The sequence below is a fragment of the Asterias amurensis genome, chromosome 7 (assembly GCF_032118995.1).
Source record: "Asterias amurensis chromosome 7, ASM3211899v1".
Classification (NCBI taxonomy): domain Eukaryota; kingdom Metazoa; phylum Echinodermata; class Asteroidea; order Forcipulatida; family Asteriidae; genus Asterias; species Asterias amurensis.
Genome location: NC_092654.1, coordinates 24,186,164 through 24,211,905, shown reverse-complemented (window position 1 = coordinate 24,211,905; position 25,742 = coordinate 24,186,164). Strand labels below are relative to the sequence as shown.

The following is a 25,742-nucleotide window of genomic DNA, read 5'->3' as shown; positions in this document are numbered from 1 at the left end:
AAGGAAAAATCCCTTTGTGATTGTATGGTATCCATGTCCAGACAAGTGTTAAAGTGACGTTTGATGTCTTGTCACGCTTTTTATTTACGCTTTTATGTTTCTTACCAACAGATTCGCAGCGACTCTACACACAAGCCTGCAACACTACGGTCACAATCCATTCCACAATCACAGTCTCAGCCGAAGCTACCGAGCCAATCTAAGCGACATTCCACACCGGTTGAGATGCCAACACGTGACACCCCTTCCCCACCCCCTGGCTATATACCCACTGAGTCCATGCAAAATATCATGAGAAATTCAACGTATGGGGAGGGCAGGTTTATCCCAGAACCAGAGTCAGAGGTACGTGTAAGATATGAACAAATAATAGTAACTTGCCGGTACAACAAACTCTTTTAGGAGAAGTGTTGTTTCTGAGAAGAAATTTGTACGTGCAAGTTTACTGGTGTAAACTTGATAGGTGTAGGATGTTATGAACAAATAACTAATAGTAACTTGCGGGTACAACCATGTAAGAACAATTTTTGTTTTTTGAGAAGTGTTGGGCTCTGAGAAGATGTTTGTACACATGTGCAAATTTACTGTTAAAGTTTTTGTTATGATCAACTCCGGGCTTCAACCAGCACTTAGTCGTTGGACGTTTATCCTAAAATGGTTTAGACATCCTGTGCGTACAAGTAAGAATACAATGGGTTCTTCAAAAGGGGCCAGCCTAATTCCCTGTCAGCCTCATTATGGGAGGAAGTAACAGTTACTTTGAGTTCAAAGTCGTATCATGTCTCTCCCCCCCCCCCAGCTCAGAATAGACAGGCACAGCGTGCAATGTTAATCTTTTCCACTGCAATCGCAATCATGTTTCTTGGTATTGGACTGTGAGAAATGTGTAGAATGTTAATGATATGACTGTGAGACACACGATGTGTTCCTTAACAATCCTTTTTACTGAATAATTGGTCAGGCAAACCAATCCTGAGCAATTCATCTAATTCCTGAGTTTAATCTGGGCTCATTAATCAGTGACTGGACGGGTTTATAATCCCACCACTGTTACTTTCCGATAAACTAATTTAAGTGGCGCTGGCAAAACAGGAAAGATGCTGCATCAGATATGGGCCAGCAAAAAGTGCAAATGAGGGAAGTCAAAACGTAACCTGACCCGTCTCCATAAAGATGTTTCCAATTGTTAAGATTAAGAGGTGTCTTCTCTAAATCCACATCAGATTGATCATTTGTCATCGATAAGAAATCTCCAAACCAACTTGTGAAGGGGTAGGGAAGGGGGTAGAAATCACTTCCAAGTGCAATTAAGGGGCGTAAGTCATATTAAGATGGCTGGAAAGTTGGCAGTCAGGCTTTCCTGACAGCCTTGCAGATGTCAAACTTTTTTATTTCTCTGAAAGCGTGAAGTCCTGAAACACAACCTTGCGGTCATAGCGAGATAAGAAGTCAAAACCTAATCAATTTAAAGGGAGGGCAACAGTGGTTTATAGATTGTTTGGGCTTCCTCTTTCAGAACATAACAGAGCTTCTTAACAATCTCCTTAGACAGCGCAAACAACAAACATTGATGTGTGTGTGTTTTTGAGAAAATGTAAAAATTTAATCCGGAAAATCTCTGTGTGCAGGAAAAAGTTAACGAATCCAAAACAGGCTTTATGCGGGTAAAAATTAACCCTGCCCAGGACTAGGGAAAGCCCACCACTCTTGTTGTTAGTATGATACTGGGTTAACTTTTCTGTGGGTTCCGGTTAGATATTGCAGTGTAAATCTCATGGTCAGGTTTAATCCGTAGAAGAGTTTTTACATGGGTAGTCAATGACATGGATCAAAGGTAGGTAGTGTGAAAAGGTCTCATTGTCCTTAACAGAGAACAGAAGCTCAATAAAACAGTGATACAGTATTTCTTCACAGCTACAAAGTCACAGTACTGGAGCTCTTCCCCCCTTTACAAGTTGATTCCTCACTCAGAATGTGCCCAATAATTGCCTCTCTTCCTCGGATACATTCTGAATGCACTTGGATATTATTAAACCCCATGTTTATGTCTAATCTGTCCAATTTGGAAATTAACAACAGTTCCGAGCAGGAATTACAATGTCTCCACCGTTTACCCTCTGAGCGCTGGGCCTAATTTCTTCATCCCATTTCTCATTTCCATAGCAACAAGATCATGTGATCATCAACAGTCCCAACGGTAGCCATCAGTCGCTAGATAAGGCGTTTTATGGTGGCAGCCAATCGTTAGGAAGGTAAGTTTGACATGTAACCCAGTTATTCAAATAAAAATCATGTAGGAATTGTGCTGATTTTGTTTTTGAAGTAAGCACATTTGTTTGTGAATTATGGACCTAAGGACATAAGGATTGATTTTTTCCAGCGCTTAGTTTGCATTTTTGAATTTGTTTTACTGTTATTTTGAAAAACCTAAAATGATGCATTAAGTACATGCATATTTCAATATTTGTTGTTTTACACACTTGGAATTTTTGTTTGCAAGCTCATTATTGCTATTAATTGTTATGGACTTGACCTGTCAGATTGGCTCTGCATGGTTCTTGTTTTGATGGGCTCATTTCCTGTAACACTTTATGTGGAAATAGCGTTAGAATCGTTGAAATTCACACACACACATTGACCTCTGGGGTCAAATTACTGGAAAGGTCGGCTGCGTTGATGGTTCCAAATCCTTCACAGCAATAAATGTGCATCAAAGGTGTGTTAAAGATTTGGTCATAGATTGTTTTTATATTCTAAGTTATCAAACAGTAAATGTCACCTGTGAAAGTTACTGCTGAATACAATGTCTACTTTCTGAAACAACTGCAAATACTGTATTTTCACTTGAATATGGAATCCAACCATGATAGGGGAGGTGACATCGTGTACATTCGCATCTCTAGCGGCAACATTCGCAATTGAACAGTAACTCTCAGAAATTTGAGAAACAATTGATGCATGAATTGTTTCTCAGTTTAAAATGTTTTGGCCTGAAAAAGTATCCAAACTTTTTTTTTCCAAAGGAATCTTTTCTCAAGATAGTTTATACCAAAAACAGCTGCAGTGCTTCTCACCAAGTAGGGTTTTTATGGTCATAATTCTTTTGATTATTTATATATGAACCTACTTTTAAACATGCTACATCAGTATTTTATGATCTACTATTAAAGGTTTTTTTAAATGACTCCTTGCACTAATGTTACATCCAGCTACTGTGTCCATACTTGCCAATTCGGGATTCAAATTGCACATAAAAATTATGGCCAAAGCATCAACGCAGCGTTGCCTAAAAATTGCTATCTCACTGTGTAATATACAGGGACAATGACTCCCAAGACGGTGCAAACAAGATTATTGTTCTAAGTGACGTCGGGTGAATTGGGTCTTCAGTTTTAAAAAGAATATTTGGTGATTGGTGACCTGTGCCTTCTTTCACACATTGGTTTGGTATCAGTGAAGGGTTGGCTGGTAACCAGCTTTCATCTTGGGATAAACAGGATTGACTAATTAACACTTTAATTTGATTAATTCTAGATGTTAATTAATTGTAGCTCTGTTGGGAAGGGTGGTTTGATGTTTTTAGGAGGGGGTCAGGAAGCTTCTCCTAAATCTAGACTTGTTTTTATCTTCCCTCCTCTCCTCTCTCTTTCCTACAGTAATAGTGGAAGAATGTTCAGAGCTCAGAGTACAAATAGTTATGAGGAGTTTACAAGTAAGTTGACTTATGGACATTGGCTCCATGTTTGGTTTAAAGGCAGTGAACAACTTCCCCATGTACATTGTGTAGCAGAGTAAAATGCTATGCAAAATGTATCAGTCGCTACTCAAACCATCATTTGCTACTCAATAATATTATCAATTAATGTGGAGAAAAATTGTGCAGTCAAATATTTTGCTATGCAAAAGTGTTGGATGAAATTGAAAGGTATATACAGAATTAGTAGAGCTGCTGAAATAGTTACAGACAGTGTTCCAGTTTGTGTTTACAGGAATGTTATTTGTTGAATGACTGACAAGAGTATTAATGTAAAGCGCATTGACACATTATTGAAAACTGCCCTATAATGATGCAAGTTAGTAAAACAAAGTTCTATGGAAAATTGAGTTCATTTGGTAATCAAATAATCAACCGCAAGGGAAACTGACTGGGTAAATTGTAAACGATTTGGGGTTGACCAAGGAACAAATTGACTATGATGGAATTTAAACCAACTACATGTACCTCCAGATTAATGTGCCAGTGCTCTCTACCAACTGAGCTATCTAGCCCTATATTGATGGTCTCCCTATTTTGTCAATATCTTTGTTTGGGGTGCCAATCAGAGGACATTTAACTACTAACTGCCTTGTAGCCAAGGATCACAACCAATTATACGATCAACTGTATCACACCCAAGTATACGATCAACTGCAACCTGGGAAGTACATTAGCACCCAGGGGATCATTATATAATGTTAAATTGTGATTTCTTTCTTCCCGTGTAGATTCACAATATTCAGAGAGGTCAGGAAAAGGAGGAACCTTCCCAACGCGGTATAGCATGAAGAATACACAGAATGAGTACGATGATGGTAAGTTCTGCTCCAAACTTTGACAACCACATAATAGTCACAGGCCTGTGATCTGTTGGGAATTTCCCTCACTTCAGGATGTTTTATTGATCCCTCTGCACTTTCAGATTTCTTGAAAGATGTGAAATTGTCATCATAGTGATGAGAGATTAGCTCAACATTTTCAGATTCCTTTTTTAAATGATGTTGAGAATCTCTAAACCTCTTAAATGTAACAACCTGACAATTGACAAAGCTTTATCGCCAGACCAATCAGACAAAGAGGAAACTGTTATAAAATGTGTATACAATTTCAGCCCTGTCGTAAGTTGAACGTCGACCCGTGAGGTTCAAAGCACTGGACTAAAGTATTCTCTGTGTGTGTGTTGTACTAAAATGTCAACTATCTTTTCTCCTGTCTAACAGGACGTAAGACATTCCCAAGTCGGTCACGGAGACCCCAGCTTAGTCCTTCCATGATGAACCGGGATGACTACAGTCCGCACGGCAGTGAGCATTCCCTAAGCAAGAGTAGTAGCAGCAGTGGGATCGGCGCAGACTACGATACCATTGACAGTCGGAGGAGGAGGGACAGTGAGCTGGAGCACTCCATCAAATCGCTGCAGGAGATGAGCATCAAGGAGGGTGCTAAATGTGAGACAATGATGTGTATGTGAAATTTTGGTTTGGGGCAAAATAATCTAACCCTGGCTTTGGTGTCTGGTCCCGTCAGTTCCTTAAAAAAAAAAATTGTTTTGTCTTGTGATGCGAGCCATGCAAAGCTTTAAATATCACTGGCATGTATATCTTTTTTTATCTTTCTGCTTATCTAACTATTGACCTATTTCACCTGACGTCATCATCAGAATAATCTTGGATGCGCCATTTTGGTGGTCAATGTCAACGTGTGTTATTCAGTGAAGTGCGCATTTTTAGGTGACGCTGCGTTTACACGTAAGCCTATTGACCACCAACATGGTGAGCGTGGCATCAGTCGCCGCATGTGACGCGATGAAAGGGGTCAATAGTTTGTGATTTTATTTCTAGCTCTCTTAAGGTTGTTCGCTTTGTTGTTTGTGCATGTATTAAAGGGGAGCCAAAAATTGCATCACAACTTATTGTTGTCAAAATTGTTGTGGACAATATTTGTCAGTTTGATTTACATTGACACCTTGGTGAAGTAAACTTTGATATGCCTGTCTCAAGTCTGAAATTCACTCTTGAAGGGCAACAGCAATTGCCCTCTAGTAAGGGGCATCGTATTTGTACAGCAATCTTGCACAGGGCACCACAGCAAAAGCATTGGGCACCATGGCAATTGCTGTGGTTGCCTAGGTTATTTCAAGTCCTGCTGCCTTTTGTGTTGATTTTGTTTTTAGCCAGTAAAAGTGCAAATAGGATTGCTTTATTTTGGGTTGAACGTTTGTTTTAAATCAATAAGAACCATTGCAAGGAAGTCTCCACATAATGCTTTAGCTTTAATTTCTTCAAAGCATTGAGATTGTTTGTTTTTGAAGTCATTGTTGTTGATGTATGATTGACCTTTTACCTTCTTTTCATTCACAGCTCCCAGAGCGCCAGTCAACTGGCGGAAAGGCAAGATTCTAGGTCAAGGGGCATTTGGGGTCGTTTACCTTTGCTATGATGCAGACACAGGGAGGGAGTTGGCAGTCAAACAGGTCCCGACAGATAATTCAAATAACGAAGCAAGAAAGGTGTGTTTATTGTAAATGTCCCCCTTGATCAGGGGCAAGCTTTTCTCTGACTATGAGCCTGATGCTGAGCGACTAGTATGAACTGCTGTTACTAGATAGGAAGTTACATACGTTGCTAGAAGCACTGACTTGTACCTCACTCTCATCGTTGCTGGCAAATCCCTGCTGATGCAAACTACTTTTTTCTACATTTTCCATGGTAAAAAGAGCCTTCAATTTCCATTGCACGTTTGTTTTTTTTTGAACAACCTACATGTACCTGTTCATATTTGCCAAGCTGACTCCCTTCAGATTTTCAAGGGACTTTTAAAAAGACTCATCTGTTTGAATCTACATTTTTGTAACAAATCGTTCATGTATTTCATGTCACTGGTTTATTTTGTAATGCTCATAGAGGCTCCTGCACTAAGTGATAGTAATGTCTCCTATGATTATTATTACCTCAATTTGTATACAAGTGTGGAAAGGAATGGACTGGTCCTAGTAAGTAATGTCGTTCTTATCTGTCTCTTCTTCAATTTGTTTCTTCCATCTACAGGAAGTAAAAGCCCTGAAATCTGAGATAGAATTGCTGAGGAATCTTCACCACGATAGAATAGTGCAGTACTTTGGTTGCTCTGAGGATAAGCAGGTCTTATCGATATTCATGGAGCTCATGCCTGGGGTGAGTAACATACACCGTCTCCTCGTTTATTGTAACTTCCCTCTTGGAATGATTCTGATGACCTTAGCTCTCCGAAGGAAACTATAGAGGGAGCTCTCTAATGTGAATCACCCACAGCCCTCGAAATAACCCACAGCAATTGCTGTTGTGCCCTGTGCTTTTGTTGTGGTCCCCTTTGTAAAGTACCAATACAAAAATTTCCTCATAGAAAAATTGCTGTGCCCCTTTAAGCATCAAGATCTGCACCCATAGTGCGTCACACCTTGACAGGATTGGACAGCATTTTAAATTACATTGACCAATTAAACTGCTTTAAAAATAATTGTTTTAGAAAACATGACAACATTACAAGTGTAGGCTTTCATATGTGTATTGTACTTCTCTGGCCTTGAAATGGCCTTCAATTTGTTACTGTGTATGAAGAAATAATGTAAGAAGCGTTTCTTCAAATACTTTGTTTAAAGAGGATTGCCGTATTCACATAAACAAAGCCCACCCACCCTCGCCAACTTAGAAATCTCATCTTTTAAAAAACTAGTCATCCGTTACTTATATTATTGTCAATGTCCAGATTAGGCAAATCAGGAGAATCGTTATTTGCTGAGTAGAGTCTTTTGTTAATGCCATTTATATGCTAAGTTGGCTTAGCGGTTTTAACCCGTTAAGTAGAAATTTAACTGTAAGCTGTGAAGAATGGACAGTCTTGTGCTTTTGGTGATTGTACAGTGTTAAGAAAGAATAGTGTTTGGCTTCATTACACTGAACCCTATCATCTTTATCAAAGCCCCCCCCCCCCCCCCACCCCACATCCCCATCAAGGTCGGCTCATGTCAAGCTTCGTTCTGTTGTCCTTAAACATTTCATGAACACAAATATGGGAGCTAAAAGTACATATAAAATTGATGATGTTACAAAAAGTGTTTTTAAAAAGTCAAGTATAATTATTTCTTTTTGTCTGTTAAATCGCAGGGCTCTGTAAAAGATGAGCTGAGGAGTTATGGTGCGCTCACAGAGAATGTTGTGAGAAAATACACTCGTCAAATCCTTGAAGGTGTTGCGTATCTTCACATAAGCCATATTGTACATAGAGATATTAAAGGTAAGCTACTCGGTCCTTGAGTGTGGAAGCAGTCATTTTAAATAAGAAACTCACCTTAAACCAGGTCAATTATTATGTTGAGAGTACAACTTCATCAAGCAGTTAAGCAGAAATGTTACAAAGCAGGACAAATTACAGGGCACCATTCACAACTATTTTGATTTGCATTGTATTTTGGCTGGTGACCTTTTCTGCTTAGCTAGATATTTCAGTGATAAGCAATATTGTATGGTTGATATATTGTACCTGATTGACCCCTGTTTTGAATTATGGTGACAAATTTGAAATCTGCCCTACCCTAGTACAGGTCAGCGTTTCTTTACAGTTATCACAATATTTGCAACCGTTTAATCTTCCGATATCATTTTCTTGTTTGATTGTCATTTTCAGGGAATTTGTATTTGTGCTTAAGATAACCTTCCTCATTATTGCTTTAATTCTCCCAATACCAGTACATTTCCATGTTAAGTTTAAGTGATTCTTTCTTATTTGTCTGTCATGCTTTTACAATGCAATTTATTGTACTGGTTCACTTGTTTACATAACTGCATCTTCATGAGTACCATTACATTTTGTTGGTAAACAATTGATCTAGCCATTGTCATCGAGCATCTGAAAGTCTCATACCATTGTCGCTCCAATTAGTTGTCTTTTTTCCCCACATTTATATTTGTTTTTCTGATGATGTTTACATAACTTCAAGTGTGCATACGTTTTGGAAATGTTTTGACTGTCATGTGTTTCTTTTGTTTTTCTTAATGAATATTGATAGCGTAAAGTGTAATTATGTTTATGCATAACTTGTTTTGGGCTCCTTGGTAAAGTTTTGTTTGTCCAAATATCCAACTTGACTCCATTTTTATTTATGTGTTACTGTACAGTGCAACTCAACCTATTGATTGCCATATTTTACATTCTTTCATGTTTTTACTTGTATGAATATTTATATTTTTTGCATATTTGTTAAGTTTGAATAATCATCTTTATTCTATGTTGTTTGTAACTGTACTTCTGTGTTAATGTACGTGTTGCTTTTTACGCAAATGTATTTTATGTGAAGCGATTTGTGGCCTAGCATAAGGTGCTATTTAAATACTATTTTATTATTAATATTACTATTTATTATGAAATAAATCGATTAATAATAGTTTACTGCAGGTATGCATAAATTTAAGAAACCAATTTAAATAACTCACTCCCACCACGTATCCACTGGTTTTGATTAAACATTTGACTCTCTCTCACACCAGGTGCGAATATCTTGAGGGCGGGTTCGGGGAACGTGAAGCTGGCTGATTTTGGTGCATCCCGGCGGTTACAAACGATAGCGAGTTTCGTGACTGGAATCAAATCAGTAACGGGTACACCGTACTGGATGAGTCCGGAAGTCATAAACGGAGTCGGGTATGGCAGGAAGGCTGATGTATGGTGAGTTGATAGCTGTGGGATTTTGGGATGTTTACATTTTCTAATCACCATTGGGACAGCTTTGTAATCAAATGTTGTGGTTGAAAGAAGTACTGGTCTACTTGTATGAGTCCCGATGTTCAAATGCGTGCCAGACTGTCAACTCTTGGGCCATTTAAATAGTCTTATCATTGTTGGAGAGCTTTGTAATCAAATTTTAGTTTAAAATTGTTTTACTTTGAAATTCAAATTTCCAAGTTACTATGACTGAAATGTGTTTATTCTTGTAGGAGTGTCGGCTGCACAGTCGTAGAGATGCTGACGACGAAGCCACCCTGGGCAGACTATGAAGCCATGGCAGCCATCTTTAAAATCGCAACGCAACCCACAATTCCTCAGCTCCCCAGCACAGTCTCAGACATCTCTCGCGAGTTCCTGAGACTCACGTTAATCAGAGATGCCCAGGAGAGGCCCTGGGCTCACGAGTTGCTCAGGCACGATTTTGTGAACAATTTCTCGGTCGACTAAAATGTAAACAAGAGATCCTTCAACCCCCCTACCCCCACCCTTGGAGTCAGTCAAGGAGAGCAAGCGACATGTCTTGGAAGTAGATGTGTGGAATCAGTTGACTCAGATTTGTTTTAAGAGCCCTGGTGTTGTGCTTCCTTGAACTTGCCGAACTTACCTCCACACATCTACTTTATTTGTTGTTGAGATTGTCCGCGGACGTTTTATACATTCCGTGACTTTGACCTCCAGCAATTCAGCCTTTGATTTATACTTGAAAAAGTACTGTGAGGAGATGGGAAACTCAAAACTTTGGATATAGTTTATTTTTACAAAGGATTTTCTGCGAGTGTCGTCGATGCAGTTTAGCTTTACAGCATTGTGAGTGATTGCATCTACCTGTCGTGTTGACTCTTACTAGCTACACACAGTTTACCATCTATACACAGTTTACCAGCTAAACACAGTTTACCAGCTGAACAAGGTTTTCCAGCTATGCACAGTTTACCAGCTAAACACAGTTTACCATCTAAACACAGTTTACCAGCTAAACACCGTCTACCAGCTGAACACGGTTTTCCAGCTACACACAGTTTACCAGCTAAACACATACCAGCTGAACACAGTTTACCAGCTAAATCGTTGCTTTAGTGGATTACATCAAGACTTGCAACCAGTCCGTTGTCACCGGTTACCAGTCTGTACTGCACTGGTGTCCACTAACAATAATAACAGATGTTGGTTACCAGTGTCAGTGTCAGAAAGTTCTACTCCGCATCAGGAGATCAGCATTACTCAGTAATGACATCATAGATACTGCACTAAAGATGCAAGATGACAACTCCCATCAGCCACGGTGCGATCATCTCTATTATTCATTAGTCACATTTTCACAGTTTCCTTTGGCTTGGAAGAACCAGTGGCCGGCTAAAAAATATACACTTTACAACAATAGATTTACACCATCAACATTAGTTTGAAATGGATAAGTTTTAACACCTGGGCTGAATTTCATAGAGCTGCTTCAGTAGGAAATTTTGATTTACAATTATCTGCTAAGCAGAAATGAGTGGAGACCAGTCACAAATTGTACAAGTGACATGGTTTTTTGCCTGGTAACCTTATTCTAGTAAGTACATTATAATTATTTTTTGCTGAGCAACTTTTTGTGCTTAAGCAGCTCTATGAACAGAACCTTGCTATCCGGCACATAAACAACATTCAACCAATCGCAGAGCTATTTTGAAAACTTATCCTAAATTTGATTGCTTGATTTTTAAACCGATGGAATTCCATGTACATTTATAGTTGTTCCTATTACGGAATTGAGGTGAATCAAATTGTACAGTTTTGTTTTTGTATAAATGTTGTATAAATAGCGATACCTCAGCTGTTGATTGTCGGTTAGACGATGTGACGATGTGACGATGTGATGTTTCAGGTTCACATTGAGAATGCTGTCTGTACATAAATATAATGCATTTTTTCCAATATTGTGATTTAGACAAATACTGTGGGTTCCTTTATATAGAAATGCATGGAACTGTCACATCGAATTTATCAGAAGGGTTATAATATATAATTATATATACAAATTTCTAGCACAGACATTAATCTGTATATTGATTTATTTACAACATGAATTTTTTTTGTTTTCGTTCTGAAAAACGATTTTTTGTTTACAATTTCCAATATCCATAAGTGCCTCGTTGATAAGACGAGTTATGTGTAGGGTGAATGGTGTATACATACAGTGCTTAAAACACTTGGTTTGTACAGTCAGTTAAAATAGATTTTTTTTAGGAAGTTATTATTTCTGCAGTGTTTGGACGATGGAAAGGGCAACCTTTTCTTTGACACCCCCCCCCCCCCCCCCCTCTTATTGTTTGTGTGAGAGCAGTTGATGGCGGCATGATGACGTCAACGCAGACCTGTCTGTTGTTGACAAACTAAATTCACAAAAACAATTGAATTATGACTGAAGTTGAAACATGTTTCTGGTCGGTTCGCAAAATTTCATCTCTGATTCCTTCAGGTTTTCCTGCGATTGTGACAATTCCTGGTGGAATGCCACACAAAGAAAAACGGGAGTTGATTTATGTTTTTTAAGATGTTGACACCACTGCTATACAATCTCTGAACATAACAAATTCTTCTTCTTCTGCCCTTTTGTTTGAGAAAAGGACAAACCCTCACATGGTGTTCACTGCTCTCTGATTGGATATTTTAAATAAGATTGACATGTGTGAAGGAGAGTCCCATGAGGGGTAGTCAGTAGCCGGTAGCCGTGACAAAATCCTGAGTATGAAAAAAAAACATCGTCGCAGATATTACCACACAAATTACTGTACAGAAAAGAGATATCTGTATCAAACAAATTATCTTAATCAAAGTTCTTATCCACATTCATGTACTTGCCTAGTCCCTCCGAGCCAGCTGTTGCAGTGCTCTCTACACCCCCCCCCCCCCCCCCCCCCCCCCGCCCCTGTCACATGGCAGTCACTGTGTTGGAAGTACAGTTTATAGAGTGGTATTTTCTGGCTCTGTTTCCAATCCTTTGCTTCCTATCCAGGTCGGCTAAAAAATATGTATGCCCCCCCCCCCCCCTCCCGTTGTGTAGAATGTTGAACGCCACCTATGACCATGAGCTCCCTCACTTCTTGAAAGACGTCTAACACTTGTCATTTTCCAAAACACATTTATTTATTTAACAGCATTAGGTACTGCATTTTTTTCCCACTTGCCTTTTTACCACCTAAAATAATCTGTAAAAACCTTTTGTTTTCTTTGCCGTTTTCTTCATGTCTGATGCAAACTTTTAATGCAATAGCAGTTGGTAAACTAAACTTGAACGTTCTTATTCTGTATCCACCAACACCGATTCTTTGGCATCTACTTAACATTGTATGCACAAAGTAAGAAAATTGCCTTTTATACTCTGATACAACAAAAACTTCCTTATTCTGTATTTTCAACTAAGAATCTAAAAATCTATAGCAAACTATGAAGTATGCAGTTTTGTTTCTTGAACCATTCATAGATGATGCACCAAAAAAAATCTTATTTTCTGGGGTGTTTTTTTTTTCAAATGAAAATCTTCTGTGGACCAATCTAGTTCAAAATGCTCTGTCAGTAAATGTCTACTTATAATTTGGACATTCTTAGACTGAGGTCTGTTTGAAATATTTTGTGTGATGTATCGTGGAAAGGCATAGATATGGTATAGTGATAAACTATTTTTGATACTTGGTACTGATGTTCCACTCAAACATAAAGACCAACGATATTCTCTGAATCTTTGGCTCTGCCCTACTTATAGTTCCATCAACCAAATTTCTTTTTTTTAAGTCGTCGTGACCTTCGACCAAGACTTTGAAATATTAGATTGAGTCTTAGCTGTGGAAACGGGAAACCTGAAATATTCCACACCATCTAAAAATGGGTATGTAAATAGATGGATTGCACATAGCGTCATCAGCCACCATATTTTATGACAAACAATGGGAGCGTGCCTGCGTTGCAATCCATCTATATATGAAAATATTGGACTAAAGCCCGGTTCATACTTCCTGCGAATGCGAAGCGAATGTTGACGTCACAAATTCGCAACAAATAATTTGCAGCAGTTCAACTCTGCTCTACTCACTTGCGAATATCACTGCGAAAAGAGGGTGGTGACGTCAAATTCATGTCAAATTCGCTTCGCATTCGCATGAAGTATGAACCAGGCTTAAGCCTTTTTCAGGTTCTGTTTCTGTGGCCCCCAACACTCTACAACCAGGAAATCTAAAAACTAACAGATATATTATGGAGAGGGAGCTTCTATTCAACGGGAGGGTATACCTTTGGCAATTACTCCAAAAATTAAATACTATAAGGACTTACTTAGTAAGAAGCAATGCAGCTGTTTTTTTAAAGAAACAATTCCCTTGAAAGGAATGTGGTTTTACAGACAGGGATTTGAAACATGTTCAATCTGGGTTGTGTATTCCAATAACAGATTATTCTTGCTGCGTGGTCATAACCATTCCAGATTTTGAGCGCTATTTCAACAAACATTACCACCTTTTGAAATGAATTGTTGTATCAATCTACATTGAACGGTTCCAAAACCAAAGGTGTACTTTGTCTTTAAAAGCAGTGGACACTATTGGTAATTACTCACAATAATTATTAGCATAAAACCTTTCTTGATTACAAGTAATGGGGAGAGGTTGGTAGTATAAAACATTGTGAGAAACGGCTCCCTCTGAAGAGTTTTCGAGAAAGAAGTAATTTTCCACGAATTTGATTTCGAGACCTCGGATTTAGAATATGAGGTCTCGAAATCAAGCATCTGAAAGCACACAACTTCGTGTGACAAGGGTGTTTTTTCTTTAAATAGTTATCTCGCAATTGTGATGACCAATTGAGCTCAAATGTTCACAGGTTTGTTATTTTATGCATATGTTGAGATACACCTAGTGAGAAGACTGGTCTTTGACAATTACCAGTAGTGTCCAGTGTCTTGAAGTCGTCTGTAATATATCCCACTGATTATGTTATCAACAGAGAGGTTTCGCAAGAGTACGGATACAGATACAGCAACGATAAATGTATTTGTTCACTTTGGATGCGCATCAGATTTAGTTTCGTGATCAAAGAGGTCTGAGTTGGGCCTTGGCCAACATGTTGGCATAGGTTTTGTGTTGACGTATTTGTTTGTGTCTTTAAACTTGCGAAACCCAATTTTACCTTAAATGTTACCAACTAACGGCAAACAAAAACCCTGTGTAATGACCTTTTTTTTTTAAAGAAGAGTTTGTGGCTTTTATATAACATCTTCACATTACAAATACAGAATGCATTGTCTGTATATTTAATAATCATGTATTTCTTCATCTTTTTTATAAAAAACAAAAAGCCAAATAAATGATAAAAATAATAAAAGATTAAATTAATTTGTAGAGTCAGGTTTGTGTGTGTGTTGGTTTGAACAATTATTAACATTGACACCAAAAACTGAGAAAGAAAATCACCAGCAAAAGACCGTTCAAATGTTTGTCATTTATTCATCTGAAAATCATCATTATGCAAGGCTCCTTACATTAACAACGCTAAGCATTTTTGATAAGCATTTAACAGCTAAAACACTGAAGGACACTATTTTTTTTTACGAAATAAATATGTTAAGAAAATAATATATATTCTAAGCTACATTGGCAAATAGACCTACGGAATGTAAGATGATGCAACTGGATCCAATTTCATGAAGCTGCTTAGCAGAAAACAATGCTCAACATTTTCTGCTAAGCAAAAATTAGCAGGATACCAGTCACATATTGCACATGTGGCATGGTATTTTGGCTGGTAACTTTATTCTGTTAACCTTAATTTTTGTTCCTAGCTACTTTTTGCTGTTGCGCAGCTCTATGAAACTGGGGCCTGGTTGCAATCTGTGTAAGTTTATTCAAAGGAACACGTTGCCTTGGATCGGTCAAGTTGGTCTTTAAAATGTGTTCTCAAACCGTTAGTTATAAAATGCATATGGGTAGATTGATGTTGTAAAAGTAGAATACAATGATCTACAGAAGTATGCCTTGAAATTGCGTGGTTTTCTTTGTACCTCGTCGACTAACACCGTCGGCCATTTATGGGAGTCAACTCCCATAAATGGCCGACCGTGTTAGTTCGCGACGTAAAAGGAAAATTGTGCAGTTTTAGTGATATTTGTGTGGATCGTTATATTCTACTTTTAAAACATCTTTCTAACCATGCATTTCATAACATGCATTTTATAGACCGACTCGTCCGATCCAAGGCAACGTGTTCCTTTAATATTGGTTGGATTTATTTTGAAGATTCACTGCGAACAATGATAAGTTTTAACCTTTTGTTTGTTTTTTCCACCAACTCGGCAAAGCTTCCTGTTGTTTTTACATTTCTTTTTCGGTAAAGCTGTAATTAAAAATGGGGACCGCCTTGGTAATCTGATATTGCAGTTGTTTCTAAGGGCTGCCAAAGCTTTAATACATGTTACCATGGTGTTCAAGATGTAGTCCCAACTGGACATTCTGACACAGCCTTAAAAAAGCAGTATACAAATCTTAAGATCTTAAAATCAAACCAAGCTCTTTATGAAATTAAGATAAAAGATTATTGCACCCCGAAATCAAAGTATAGGTAAAACCTAATAATGTAATATTTATATCACTAAGATTAAGCAACAATTTGAGAGACATCCGCTGACATGATGATGTATTGAGCAAAGACATCAAATACTTATGTGCACAGCCACAATCATGGGTAAGCATTATTCATATCCATTTTATGAACAACATTTTGAAAACCATTGAGCAGTTATCTCAACGCTATTTATAATATATCAATTAATAATTGCTGTGTCAATGATGAATATAAATTGCTTGATTTTGTAGAAAACAAGATCTGCAAAGAGTTACTCAATATTTACCTGGTGTTCTGCGCCTTAAACAGTACACCCAGATGGGTGGATATTTGCGCATTACTTGGCCCATATAATAATAAAAACTAAATGAAAATGTCATGATTTTACTGCTTTCAAAAAGTATACAAAAATCCAACACCTAAACATCCACTTAAATACATCACATCGATGGTTATTTTAAATTTTACTTGAGCTGCATGAATGGTATTACCGCAAAGAGAACAATGGTCAAATCAAAATAATGATAGAACATTTAAAATTAAAAATTAACAGACTGTCAAACAATCACCTTCATTACTTACATGATTTAGACACACAAAAAGGTATAAGAATACATTACCAAATAAAATTTCCAACATAAAATAAATCTTTTTTTGTTGTTTAATGTTTAAAGGGTTAATTTTAAACTTGCAATTTGTTCAACTGTGAGACAGTTTATAGAATGTATCTTTTAAGGTCTGGAATAACACCAATAGATAGCCTAAATCTGCATCCCAATTTGCTCTAGGCCAACTTTCATTGCTCTGCTTACTGTAAATAAAATAATTGGCGCTTACGGAAGCAGGGATTTTCGCGCTTACGCCAAACTACGATCAACATCTCAGAAGTTACCCTGAATTGATGGCATTTCCACCTTTTTGTCAACCCCTGGATTTATAGATTCCTAGGAGCTTTTTAGGAACAGTATCCTTACAACTAGAGAAGTAGATCAAACAATTACTTCATAATTATTGGAGAAAATAACATCAGATTTTCATACAGACACCAAAAGTCTGAATTCAGATAAATGCCATAGATTTCTCATTCCTGGGATCAAAGCAAAGTTGTGAAAGACAGGTTTATTCTTCTATAGTTTTAAATAAAGACATTTAATGACTTTAATTACATTTAATTTATATATCATTTAAATTGTATGAAGACATCTACATATACTATTTACATTAAAAAATGAGCTGTTGAACAACTTAGAGCTTGGAGTAATGTTGATATAATAGAAAATCAAACTATTTCCACATTTATATTTCAGAAATATAAAAGGATCTAAAATCTACGCAAAATAAATATTTCAGGCAAATATAAGGATTACATGATTAAATTTTCTTAATAAGTAAAAATGGTTTGTTTGAAATTCCACTAAAGGCTTAATAAATGAGTTGAAAATGAGAACGTAAAGGGCAAGGTATATGTTTGATAATCACTCTTAAAATGAATGGCAATACTTATGGTTAGAGGCCTACGTAGCTTTCACAAGAATAAAGCATTTTGAAAAACATTTCACTTCCATATAACAATGTATTGTAAAAAACTATCAGTTTTTATTCCCCAAAAATTGAATCTGAGAACTGTTACTGTCAGTAATATTTCTCAGATTGTGTGTTCCTATAAGGAATTTTTCTTGCTGCGTGGACATTTGCTCTGGATTTTTGGCGATATCTAAACAATTTGACCTTTTGAAATAAAAGTTTTAATGTTTAAGTTTGCATTTATATAGGATTAAAATAATCGAAGGGTTTCGTAAAACAAAGGTATACTTTGCCTTTATAAACAACATGTGAACTTTAAAATAAACTAAAAACTAAAATGAATAGTAAGTCTCTGGATAAGTGAAACAAAACTAGAAAGGCATTCTTCCATAAAAGATCATGTCAAGCAAAATAAACAATGTTTTTCTCTCTCTCTCTCTTTTTATATTTGTTTTATTTTTAGTTTAAGCAAAATTACAATGACATGTCAGCTGCAAAATAGCGAAGGCTCTGATATATTAAAGATGCTATGTCAGATTTTTGGCCGATTTGACCCCAAAATTTTGATTTAAAATTCAATAGGTATTTTGATGGGGGTCGAGAAAGTTACAAGCTTTCATTTGAGCCATTGCTCGAAAAAGTCCGCCAATTATTAGTAGCAGTGAAATAAAGCGCTCAAAATTAGTTTTTGTCGGGATCCCGACAATGTGACCAATTCTTATGTGTTTTATAAGAAACGTTTTAAATTTTTGTCATGGTTCCTGACCATTAAAAGTAAAAGTTAAACTTTTTTTTCGTTAGAGCGGGTGATACTCTTTGAAATACCATTCACTCAAAAAAATCTATTTTTTAATGTTTGGGGCCAAAATTCTGACATAGCATCTTTAAACAGATAAAAACGCACTTCATCATAAACCCAAAATGTAGCCTAGAGGATCTCAAAAATAGTGGTCAAATAAATCTGATTTGGCCGCAAGATTGTGGCACAACTGTCGCTGTGACAAAACAATAATACCCCTTTAACATAACCATTGATAACCAACCACATCAACTGCATAATTTCAGTGTTTGCATCAGGACTTCAACGAACACCACAAAAGAATTCAGTGTGTGATAACACACACAATATTGTACGGCCAGACTATTTTATGAGGCTCAAGGTTAAAAAAGCATTAGGTCGGCATTTAAAGGCAGTGCACACTATTGGTAATTACTCAAAATAATTATTAGCATAAAACCTTACTTGGTAAAGAGTAATAGACAGCTGTTGATAGTATAAAGCATTGTGAGAAACAGCTCCCTCTGAAGTGACGTAGTTTTCAAGAAATATGTAATTTTCCTTGAGTTTGATTTCGAGACCTCAGAATTAGATTTTGAGGTCTTGAAATCAAGCACCTGAAAGCACACAACTTTGTGAGACAAGGGTGTTTTTCTTTCATTATTATCTGGCAACTGTGTTGACCAATTGAGCTCAAGTTTTCACAGGTTTGTTATTTTGTTCTTATTTTGAGATACACCAAGTGAGAAGACTGGTCTTTGACAATTACCAATAGTGTCCAGTGTCTTTAAACTCCATCCCTAACATAAGAAATAACAAGCAAACTAAACAAATGTAAATGCACAACTCTAAAAATACTGCAAGCCTGGCTTGTAAAGGAACCATGGACCCTTCTGCCATGGACAATGCACACAACACATGTAAGATGCAAAGTTGTTTGTACATGGTTTACCACAACAGGCTTTATAGATTGTGCATTCCTATTAGGCACTATTCTTCTAGTTACAGAGTTTTGGCCCTATCCCCCAAAAAGTACAATTTTACGAAATGAAATTTTCACAGGTAAATTCTGTTGTATGCATCTACATTTGTATAGAATTAATGCAATCAAACAGTTCAAAATACCAAAGACTGACCATCAAGACTGACCATCAAGACTGACCATCAAGACTGACCTCAGCTGACATTTTGACGATGGTGACAGCTAGCCATTCCTAATTCATTGCATCCCTGTAATCATAACTCTGCTGAGTCAGGAACGTAGATGCAGTGGAACCTGTGCTTACATGGGGCGTGCTTGGATACAACACGCGGTTGTAGGCAGGGCATGGACGTATGGCGCCATTGTTACAGGCAGCGCAGGCATGGATGTTCCCGGTGAACCTACGATTGCCGGGTCGACTCATCCCTATAGAGTCAGCATCAGGCAGGACCTAAGGAAAGCAATCGCAGAATAATCAGTAAGACAAAATGAGGGAAACAGTTACAATACTGCCTCGTGACCTTTTCTATAGTTATGTTTGAATGTGCCTAGTTTGGACTCTTGTCATCTGCAACAACATAGCAGTCCCTCTCAACCCCCCGCCCCCCCCCCCTCCTCCCACCACCATGATTTTAAAATATCACTCTTTACTTACCATAGTCTGGCATCCGTAGCAAACAGAAGCGACTCCGTATTGGGCTCGTCCCCAGAAGACATTTTTGCACTGCGGACATGAAAACCTCCCCCAGCCATACATCTGTTCAAGCGGCACAGGGTCGTAGCGAACGTGGCAGCGATTGCACCTACAATACACAAATTAAGATGGATTCAACCTATTGGTTCTTAGACACACAATTGTTTATAAATTGGTAACTTTTGTTGACTTTTCCCGCTTTTTCTGGATACTTTACCTTAATTCTTTGCTCCTCTTTTTGCTACAAATGGATATGTTTGTACTTGCCGAAACTGATTGTCATACTCATGAAAATGTCCTTGTTCTTCTAGTGTCTTGTACTGGTAAATCAAACACAGTACTCACACATCCTCAAAATATACTTTACTACAGCTCCAACCACACACTGAACATTTAACAGTAAATAGACCTTAATGAATGTCTTGAGTTGTATCGACCTTTGCGTACAAATCTTCGCTCCAATGCTTTACTTTTCCCATGACTGTTAGTAAGGCGGGAGATCGTACATTCACTGTTACAGCAGCTAAAGAGTGGAATGAACTTCCCTCCTATATTAAATCTGCTATATCAGTAAATGTGTTTAAGAAGATTCTCAAAACATACCTCTTTCCTAATTGATTTTCTAATGTTGTTTTGTTTGTATAATGTTTAATATATTGCTCTTTCTATTGTTAACGCTGTGATATGGTTTTACTATGAATAGCGTACCTAAATGCCTAATAATAATAATAATCCAAACCAACCTTGACACTGGTTTGTAGACAAAGACTTTCCGCCACCAGATGTTCTGGCAAGGCCCGCAAGCAAACTGTCTTTGTTTTGTCGTGGCTTGGTTATGGGCACGCAGGTTGTCAATGGTTAGGGCCACAACATTCTGGGGTAGAGTCAATCGATCTTGTCGACGCTCCTATTAGATTAAAGATTAAAATATTTAATTGTCGTGATAAAAAAACATGACATTTGTCTTCCCTGTGAAAACAATACATACAAGAGAGGCAAAGCAACAATAGACAACCATAATAAAAATTAAAGTTTACAGATACATATCCAAAGAGAGAGTGTCAGAGTTGGCATTTGAAACAGATCGTAGTAGTCTTGTGTGTTTTCAAATATTTTTCTCCTAAACCTTGGATTCAGGTGACATTGTTGTGCTAATTGCCACACTTTAGCAGCCCTTTTCTTAAGGAAACATTATCGATTCCTTTCAAGAACATCTGAGCGAGATAATCCACTCCCCCTCCCCCTTTCAGTCTTTAACTCACAACATAGTCAGTCAAACATTTTAAGAAAACACAAAGCACACAAACCTTTGTAAGTCGTCTTTCCAGAATACCCATTGCAACCTGTATGCGATCCATCTGGCCCTGAATGGTGAATCGTACAGTATTGTTGGCCTGCATGTCATGTTGCACAGTTACCGAGTTATTAGACTCATGTCTTATAGCTTTGCATATTGATGCAATCTACAACAGTTGAACCAAACAGGAAAAGCGTGTTAAATAAACTTACAAGCAATAACAGTTGTCATAAGTCAGAGGAGCAAGTATTGAGGAAAGGCTGTATCTGAATTGGCGGCTACGGCTACAGCTCTGGCTGGATCACTGCCTCAGTATACACATTCCTTAGCAACACCCTCAGAAACAGCCATAGCTGTAGCCAAAGCCGGAAAAGGCCAGAGTTTTAAAGTCTTTGATGGCAACTTCTAGGTCCTCAAAGTAGAAAGGCAGATGGTTCTTTTGACATCATTCTTTCTTTTGAGACAAAGATATTGAATTGGAAAAACAAGACCACCAGACTTGTCCGCCATGAGTTTACTGGCCTGCCACTGAAACCACTGGCCTCAGGCCACTGTTCCAGGCCACTGTTCCAGGCCACTGTTCCAGTGTAAAACTCAAGCCCTGTACATAAGCTATTAAGCAAGTTTCTGAAATGCTACTCACCAATTGAGATGCATGTTTAACGTACACAATATGTGAAACCAGAACCTGTCTTCACTGATGACATGTCTTTGGACTTTACATTTAAAGTAAAATTTCCTACTCTGCCAAAGAAAACATTGACAGCCCCAGGGATAAATTCAATATCCCTTGGGAATGGGTAATTTCTCATTCTCTGGGTAAATTCCCACCTGTCAATTTGACCTGGCTTTCCCCTACCTAGACTCACTTGATTCTCTGCTTGTGCTTGAGGAATATTGGAATGTTTATCCAGCAACTTTTCTTCAGGTATGTAAAAAATCTGAGAGAAAGAAATTATAAAAAACCAAGAATTAGGCTTCAAGTTGAATACAGGGCCAACATTACAGACAGACCTGGAATTGCAAAAGGGCCACATTGAACTGGTCTGGGCACCAGAGCCCCTTCAAAACTTCCCCATAGATTTTCAGAATCACCAACAAAAGTCCTTGTAAAATTAAAGTTGCCTTTTCCTCTCCAAAATGAAATTTCACTCCTGCACAGAACCATTTCCAAAGAAAAAATTCCCCAAATAAAACTGAGTGAATTCTAACCCTACTGCCATCCCATGACAATACTCCTGGGAATCTTGGGTTTTTTTGGTTTTTTTTTTTTTTTTTTTTGGGGGGGGGGGGGGCGTTTTTGCCTTCCAGTGTGTGTGCGCGTTGGGAGAGCAGGGGCAGGTTTTTCCCTTTTTTTGTGGGCATAAGTTTTGTGGCTTTTGTGGCCACCTGGGAATTAGTGATGGGGGCAAAACCAATGGAATGGGAGACTTTAAGAGTCCTTTTTCACAGTTCTCGCCAGTAGTGCGCATGCTCAGACCTACCCAAGCAATACTGAGCATGTGCACGCATCAGAGCTGCAAAAAAGGAATGTAATGTTAATGTCTGCTGCCACCAGTGTCTCGAAAGAGGTTCGTTATGTCTGCTCCCACCAGTGTCTCGAAAAAGGTTCGTTATGTCTGCTGCCACCAGCGTCTCGAAAGAGGTTCGTAATGTCTGCTCCCACCAGTGTCTCAAAAGAGGTTCATTATGTCTGCTGCCACCAGTGTCTCGAAAGAGGTTTGTTATGTCTGCTGCCACCAGCGTCTCGAAAGAGGTTCGTAATGTCTGCTCCCACCAGTGTCTCAAAAGAGGTTTGTTATGTCTGCTGCCACCAGTGTCTCGAAAGAGGTTTATGTCTGCTGCCACCAGCGTCTCAAAACAGGTTCGTTATGTCTGCTCCCACCCGTGTCTCGAAAGAGGTTCGTTATGTCTGCTGCCACCAGCGTCTCGAAAGAGGTTCGTTATGTCTGCTGCCACCAGCATCTCAAAAGTCTCCCATCCATTGGATATAGCCCCATAGTTCAGTGCCAAACCAAATAATTATACTTCGCAGCCCCCCTTCCCCCTCATTTGCCCCTTGCGGGGGGCGATTGGCACTAAGTTCAACCTTCATGACCTTATGGCCAGGTCTCGATTTCATAAATGTTAGGTAACTAGTTGAGTAACTCGTCCCATGCTCGTCCTAAGTCAAGATAAGACAAGTCTTAACTCTTTGTGAAATCCACCCCAGGCAGTATAAATGGGCTACGCCCCCTCCCCCTCCCCTCGTGGCCTGTGTGTGTCAGGTAGGTGTGTACCCAATTAATGACATTCCGTCATTAATAATAATGTTCACCTCTCTAACATTTGCTCTGTGAACAATGGATTGGCCATTGTAAATTGTGTTGTATGTGCACTAGAGTGTAAACTATTATTATAGAAAAACATACGTATTGTTAAGAGCTGCCGTGCCCAGATTTTCTTAACACCTCTTTCAATTGAACTTTGAAGTAATTTAAACCATAGTCATAACAGAGAACAAAGTGTTTGTAAAGATATCACGGAGTACGGCAACAGTAAAAACAAGTAACCGACTGACATATGTTTGTTTACGATGTCAAACCTTACCCTTTGCATATCGTCACCCATGTTGTTCACTTCAAGCCTGCAACAATGGAGGCATACCCTGCAACAATGGAGGCAGACGACCATCTGGCATTAGCAGCTTGCAGCAGTAAGTATTTGTAACGTGCTGCTGTTTTGACTGGGAAAATGAATGGGAGCATCCTTCTGGTGTTTTTCTGGTGTCAAGAGAGGGCGCTGTGTAGTTCAGCTATGTCTTGGGGCTTTGGCCTAACTTTTCGACCCTAGCAGAGATTTCTCAAAAGCTAAATGGCAACACCTTCTGTTACTTGTTGCATTAATATCATAATTCATTTTAAAAGCAGTTTACAACAGCTAATAGGCCCTACTATTTGCAAACAAGAACAATCGTCAGAGGTTTTCTAGCACCCGGTCCAATTAGCCTGCTGGGCCCAATTGAAATCCTCCACTTTTGATATGATAATTATATTACGCAGACAATGTATTTTTTTATATTTGTTTACACCTACTTCGGATTATCTTATAAAAAGTAGTGAATGGCAAACAATGGCGCTCAAGTGGGGGAAAAGAAAAACGGAAACTTGACCAGCAGTGCCCCGCATAACAAAATGATGCATACCTATTTTGTGCCACACCCCCCTAAAATGTTTTACTCAAGTTTCTTGGTCTCTACTACTTGCGGCTGAGCTTGGACTCATTGTGACAACAGAACTTGGGACTGGGGGCAGCACAACATCAAATCGGCAATGATGATGGGAAATTATCACAAATGTCCACAGAGAATCTGTTTTGCCTTCTGTGTGCACAACAGCTAGCGGAGGACCATAGATGTAAGATGGTGTGGTCTTACTTCCATGGCGAGTGATGACAGTATCCGGTGAAGAGTTTGTGTTATCCGCAGAGTGCGCATGAGTCCGGATAACGGAAACGGAGACAATGTCCTTTCATCCAGCCTCTACCGGGAATGGGTGACTGTGTGGGCCTACTTCCACTCTTCTGTGAAATCAACAAAAACGAAGATTTACTTATTCATAAGGCTCGTTTGAAAAGTTGAAACACTTAGGCCTACCATGTTTGTCCATCGACTGCTAGGATGGGAGGGGCCGGGGGGCATACAGCTTAATGTATTACTCAGAGTGACCCATGACTCAGATCTTACATCTTCTTCCAATGTTCTATTGAGATGTGAAGTGCTAGGCCAGTACCCTCCTCACCGAAGTCGCTACACCACTTTTTTCCAGAACCAAAACTATGCTGTTGTTTTTTCGGCCTGCCCAAAACTTTGTTTTCTAATAATATGCAATTGAAAATAAACCAATCCGAATTGCAAAGTCTTGTATTTCAATTTGCCGGTTAGTAACCTGAAACCATGGAAAAACATTCTGCTGATTACAAGCTCACCAATGACAGGGCATAACTTCCTATTGACTGGTGTTGGTTTTCCTCTTCCCGGAATGGACTGAATGATGGGAAGTGAGTCCATTGAAGCAGACTGGTTGGTAGTCTTGGCCCAAGACTAACTGGTTGCACTCTTCCCGGAATGGACTGAATGATGGGAAGTGAGTCCATTGAAGCAGACTGGATGGTTGGTAGTCTTGGCCCAAGACGCAGTGATCACTGACGTTTCTGGCCCAAGACTAACTGGTTGCACTGAAGAGGAGCATCTAACCCTCTCCCACCTTTCCAACCTATGCCAAGCCACCTCCTCGGATCGTGAAAAAACTCCCAAGCTGCAATTTGCTTTTCGTTATGAACCGTTTGATTGTTTTAATCCTATACACTATAGTGAACAAA

At 38.5% G+C, this 25,742-nt stretch overlaps 2 protein-coding genes across 4 annotated transcripts in view; one reads left to right on the top strand and one right to left on the bottom strand.

Moving 5' to 3' along the window:
• Positions 1–12,412, top strand: part of LOC139939607 (mitogen-activated protein kinase kinase kinase 2-like) — a 69,762-nt gene extending 57,350 nt beyond the window's left edge. For 2 of the 3 annotated variants that reach the window (XM_071935629.1, XM_071935627.1), the window contains 10 exons: positions 112–345; positions 2,164–2,252; positions 3,657–3,712; positions 4,486–4,572; positions 4,978–5,220; positions 6,118–6,266; positions 6,805–6,930; positions 7,900–8,029; positions 9,280–9,457; positions 9,727–12,412. In XM_071935629.1, coding sequence (XP_071791730.1) covers positions 112–345; positions 2,164–2,252; positions 3,657–3,712; positions 4,486–4,572; positions 4,978–5,220; positions 6,118–6,266; positions 6,805–6,930; positions 7,900–8,029; positions 9,280–9,457; positions 9,727–9,964 — 1,530 coding nt within the window. In that variant the 3' untranslated portion in view covers positions 9,965–12,412. The remainder of the gene's footprint in view (positions 1–111; positions 346–2,163; positions 2,253–3,656; positions 3,713–4,485; positions 4,573–4,977; positions 5,221–6,117; positions 6,267–6,804; positions 6,931–7,899; positions 8,030–9,279; positions 9,458–9,726) is intronic. The other variant, XM_071935628.1, reaches the window with a different exon arrangement.
• A 2,578-nt stretch (positions 12,413–14,990) lies between these two features.
• On the bottom strand, positions 14,991–24,118 carry LOC139939993 (shiftless antiviral inhibitor of ribosomal frameshifting protein homolog). The gene is made up of 6 exons (XM_071936184.1): positions 23,973–24,118; positions 22,253–22,324; positions 21,394–21,549; positions 20,830–20,993; positions 20,048–20,195; positions 14,991–19,843 (listed from the first exon to the last, which is right to left on the bottom strand). The coding sequence occupies exons 1-6, from the start codon at positions 24,054–24,056 to the stop codon at positions 19,625–19,627; spliced, it is 843 nt and encodes a 280-aa protein (XP_071792285.1). The 5' UTR covers positions 24,057–24,118; the 3' UTR covers positions 14,991–19,624.
• Positions 24,119–25,742: the final 1,624 nt, after the last annotated feature.

Coding starts and splice junctions, on each gene's coding strand:
- LOC139939993 (XM_071936184.1), bottom strand. CDS start 24,056: ATGGTCGTCTGCCTCCATTGTTGCAGGGTATGCCTCCATTGTTGCAGG. Junction 22,325..23,972: donor TGGGTGACGATATGCAAAGG/GTAAGGTTTGAC, acceptor TCTTTCTCTCAG/ATTTTTTACATACCTGAAGA. Junction 21,550..22,252: donor AAGCACAAGCAGAGAATCAA/GTGAGTCTAGGT, acceptor CAACTGTTGTAG/ATTGCATCAATATGCAAAGC.